General features: G+C 45.7%; 1 protein-coding gene across 1 annotated transcript in view; it reads left to right on the top strand.

Moving 5' to 3' along the window:
- Positions 1–5000, top strand: part of LOC121556437 (low-density lipoprotein receptor class A domain-containing protein 4-like) — a 45773-nt gene that overhangs the window by 37844 nt on the left and 2929 nt on the right. The window contains exon 2 of the mRNA XM_041870340.1: positions 3587–3640. Coding sequence (XP_041726274.1) covers positions 3587–3640 — 54 coding nt within the window. The remainder of the gene's footprint in view (positions 1–3586; positions 3641–5000) is intronic.

Genomic DNA, 5000 nt, shown 5'->3' with positions numbered 1-5000 from the left:
GATGAACGCAATGCCCTCGTTTGGGTGTAGGGACTGATCAGAGCCTGAAGGTACGGAGGTGCCGTTCCCCTCACAGCTCCGTAGGCAAGCACTATGGTCTTGTAGCAGATGCGAGCTTCAACTGGAAGCCAGTGTAGTGTGCAGAGGAGCGGGGTGACATGAGAGAACTTGGGAAGGTTGAACACCAGACGGGCTGCGGCATTCTGGATGAGTTGTAGGCGTTTAATGGCACAGGCAGGGAGCCCAGCCAACAGCGAGTTGCAGTAATCCAGACGGGAGATGACAAGTGCCTGGATTAGGACCTGTGCCGCTTCCTGTGTAAGGCAGGGTCGTACTCTCCGAATGTTGTAGAACATGAACCTACAGGATCGGGTCACCGCCTTGATGTTAGCGGAGAACGACAGGGTGTTGTCCAGGGTCACGCCAAGGCTCTTCGCACTCTGGGAGGAGGACACAACGGAGGGGCTAGCAGCAGGGAGGGAGGGAGTTGGTGTTGTAGCATATTCCAAAATTCAAGAAGCCTCTTATTGTAATTGTTTTCCTCTTTCCAAATACTACTCTTCCCCTGTCTCTCTCTCTCTGTTAGCTACTGTTTATTGTCAATCTGTTAGTGTGAATCAAACTGCAGATAAACCCAGCTGGTCCTGTCTAGATTTAGACCGGAGTGGCTTCTGAACACGAAACGCTGAGGAGAGGAACTGTGTATCAAATGGCATAGCACCCTATTCCCTATGTAGTGCACTGCTTTAGACCAGAGAATAGCACCCTATTCCCTATATAGTGCACTACTTTAGACCAGAGAATGGCACCCTATTCCCTATATAGTGCACTACTTTAGACCAGAGAATGGCACCCTATTCCCTATATAGTGCACTACATTAGACCAGAGAATGGCACCCTATTCCCTATATAGTGCACTACTTTAGACCAGATAATGGAACCCTATTCCCTATATAGTGCACTACTTTAGACCAGATAATGGAACCCTATTCCCTATATAGTGCACTACTTTAGACCAGAGAATGGAACCCTATTCCCTATATAGTGCACTACATTAGACCAGAGAATGGCACCCTATTCCCTATATAGTGCACTACTTTAGACCAGAGAATGGCACCCTATTCCCTATGTAGTGCACTGCTTTAGACCAGAGAATGGCACCCTATTCCCTATATAGTGCACTACTTTAGACCAGAGAATGGCACCCTATTCCCTATATAGTGCACTACTTTAGACCAGAGAATGGCACCCTATTCCCTATGTAGTGCACTGCTTTTGACCAGAGAATAGCACCCTATTCCCTATGTAGTGCACTGCTTTTGACCAGAGAATGGCACCCTATTCCCTATATAGTGCACTACTTTAGACCAGAGAATAGCACCCTATTCCCTATATAGTGCACTGCTTTTGACCAGAGAATAGCACCCTATTCCCTATGTAGTGCACTGCTTTAGACCAGAGAATGGCACCCTATTCCCTATGTAGTGGCACCCTATTCCCTATATAGTGCACTACTTTAGACCAGAGAATGGAACCCTATTCCCTATATAGTGCACTACTTTAGACCAGAGAATGGCACCCTATTCCCTATATAGTGCACTACTTTAGACCAGAGAATAGCACCCTATTCCCTATATAGTGCACTGCTTTTGACCAGAGAATAGCACCCTATTCCCTATGTAGTGCACTGCTTTAGACCAGAGAATGGCACCCTATTCCCTATATAGTGCACTACTTTAGACCAGAGAATGGCACCCTATTCCCTATATAGTGCACTACTTTAGACCAGAGAATGGCACCCTATTCCCTATATAGTGCACTACTTTAGACCAGAGAATGGCACCCTATTCCCTATATAGTGCACTACTTTAGACCAGAGAATGGCACCCTATTCCCTATATAGTGCACTACTTTAGACCAGAGAATGGCACCCTATTCCCTATATAGTGCACTACTTTAGACCAGATAATGGCACCCTATTCCCTATATAGTGCACTACTTTAGACCAGAGAATGGCACCCTATTCCCTTTATAGTGCACTACTTTAGACCAGAGAATGGCACCCTATTCCCTATATAGTGCACTACTTTAGACCAGAGAATGGAACCCTATTCCCTATATAGTGCACTACTTTAGACCAGAGAATGGCACCCTATTCCCTATATAGTGCACTACTTTAGACCAGAGAATGGCACCCTATTCCCTATATAGTGCACTACTTTAGACCAGAGAATGGCACCCTATTCCCTATATAGCGCACTACTTTAGACCAGAGAATGGCACCCTATTCCCTATATAGTGCACTACTTTAGACCAGAGAATGGCACCCTATTCCCTATATAGTGCACTACTTTAGACCAGAGAATGGCACCCTATTCCCTATATAGTGCACTACTTTAGACCAGAGAATGGCACCCTATTCCATATATAGGGGTGACTTTTGTGACGCAGACAAGAACTGCAGACTGCAGTGAGAGAGACAGTGGTGTTAGGGTCAGGGGTCAGGGGTCAGGGTCAGGGTCAGGGTCAGACTGCAGTGAGAGAGACAGTGGTGTTAGGGTCAGGGGTCAGGGGTCAGGGTTAGGGTCAGGGTCAGGGTCAGGGGTCAGGGTTAGGGTCAGACTGCAGTGAGAGATAGCTAGAAGGGTCAGGGTCAGGGTCAGGGTCAGGGTTAGGGTCAGGGTCAGACTGCAGTGAGAGATAGCTAGAAGGGTTAGGGTTAGGGTTAGGGTCAGGGTCAGGGTTAGGGTCAGGGTCAGGGTTAGGGTCAGACTGCAGTGAGAGATAGCTAGAAGGGTAAGGGTCAGGGTCAGGGTTAGGGTCAGGGTCAGACTGCAGTGAGAGATAGCTAGAAGGGTTAGGGTTAGGGTTAGGGTCAGGGTCAGGGTTAGGGTCAGGGTCAGGGTTAGGGTCAGACTGCAGTGAGAGATAGCTAGAAGGAGAGAGAGAGAGACAGTGGTGTTAGGGTCAGGGTCAGGGTCAGGGTCAGGGTTAGGGTCAGGGTCAGGGTCAGGGTCAGGGTCAGGGTCAGGGTCAGGGTCTGTCCTCAGTCTCAGCACTGTTCATCAGCACTTTCTGCCAGACGGGGCTCAATTGATTTTTAACAATTCAATTCATTTCAAAGGGCTTTATTGGCATGGGAAACATATGTTAACGTTGCCAAAGTAAGTGAAATAGATAATAAACAAAAGTCAAATAAACAATAAAAAATTAACAGTAACATTACATTCACAAAAGTTCCAAAAGAATAAAGACATTTCAAATGTCATATTATGTCTATATACAGTGTTGTAACGATGTGCAAATAGTTAAAGTACAAAAGGGAAAATAAATAAACATCTCTCTATCTCCCTCCTCTTTTCCCCCCTCTACCTCTCTCTCTCCCTCTCTCATCTGCTCTCTCCCACATCTTCTCTTTCTCTCTCTGCTTCTCAATCCCCCACCCCCTTTTTTTCTTCTCTCTCTCTCTCGCTCTCTCTCTCTCTCTCTCTCTCTCTCTCTCTCTCTCTCTCTCTCTCTCTCTCTCTCTCTCTCTCTCTCTCTCTCTCTCTCTCTCTCTCTCTCTCTCTCTCTCTCTCTCTCTCAGGATGGCTGTGTGTGGCCAACCAACAGTTTGGTGATGCAGCAGAGAACCACAGAGGTGAGTGGGAAAAATGTACGTCATGGATCGTCTACCAAATGTTAGTCTCTCTTGAATCAGATAATATACACTACCAGTCAAAAGTTTGGACACAGCTACTCATTCAAGGGTTTTTCTTTATTTTTACTATTTTCTACATTGTAGAATAAAAGTGAAGACATCAAAACTATGAAATAACACGTATGGAATCATGTAGTAACCAAAAAAGTGTTAAACAAATCAACATATATTTTATATTTGAGATTCTTCAAATAGCCACCCTTTGCCTTGATGACAGCTTTGCACACTCTTGGCATTCTCTCAACCAGCTTCATGAGGTAGTCACCTGGAATGCATTTTAATTAACAGGTGTGCCTTGTTAAAAGTTAATTTGTGGAATTTCTTTCCATCTTAATGCGTTTCAGCCAATCAATTGTGTTGTGACAAGGTAGGGGGGTATACAGAAGATAGCCCTATTAGGTAAAAGACCAAGTCCATATTATGGCAATAACAGCTCAAATAAGCTAAGAGAAACGACAGTCCATCATTACTTTAAGACATGAAGGTCAGTCAAAACGGAACATTTCAAGAACTTTGAAGGTTTCTTCAAGTGCAGTCGCAAAAACCATCAAGCGCTACGATGAAACTGGCTCTCATGAGGACCGCCATAGGAAAGGAAGACCCATAGTTACCTCTACTGCAGAGGATAAGTTCATTAGAGTTACCAGCCTCAGAAATTGCAGCCCAAATAAATGCTTCACAGAGTTCAAGTTACAGACACATCTCAACATCACCTGTTCAGAGGGGACTGTGTGAATCAGGCCGTCATGGTCGAATTGCTGCAAAGAAACCACTACTAAAGGACACCAATAATAAGAAGAGACCTGCTTGGGCCAAGAAACACAAGCAATGGACATTAGACCGGTGGAAATGTGTCCTTTGGTCTGGAGTCCAAATTCGAGATTTTTGGTTCCAACCGCCGTGTCATTGTGAGACGCGGTGTGGGTGAACGGATGATCTCCGCATGTGTATTTCCCACCGTAAAGCATGGAGGAGGAGGTGTTATGGTGTGGGGGTGCTTTGCTGGGGACACTGTCTGTGATTTATTTGGAATTCAAGGCACACTTAACCAGCATGGCTACCACAGCATTCTGCAGTGATACGCCATCCCATCTGGTTTGGGCTTAGTGGGACTATCATTAGTTTTTCAACAGGACAATGACACAATACACGCCTCCAGGCTGTGTAAGGGCTATTTTACCAAGAAGGAGAGTGATGGAGTGCTGCATCAGATGACCTGGCCTCCACAATCCCCTGACCTCAACTAAATTGAGATGGTTTGGGATGAGTCGGACCGCAGAGTGAAGGAAAAGCAGCCAAC

This window comes from Coregonus clupeaformis, unplaced genomic scaffold (assembly GCF_020615455.1).
Source record: "Coregonus clupeaformis isolate EN_2021a unplaced genomic scaffold, ASM2061545v1 scaf0055, whole genome shotgun sequence".
Classification (NCBI taxonomy): domain Eukaryota; kingdom Metazoa; phylum Chordata; class Actinopteri; order Salmoniformes; family Salmonidae; genus Coregonus; species Coregonus clupeaformis.
The sequence above is the reverse complement of the archived record's forward strand: the minus strand, read 5'-3'. Positions and strand labels throughout refer to the sequence as shown.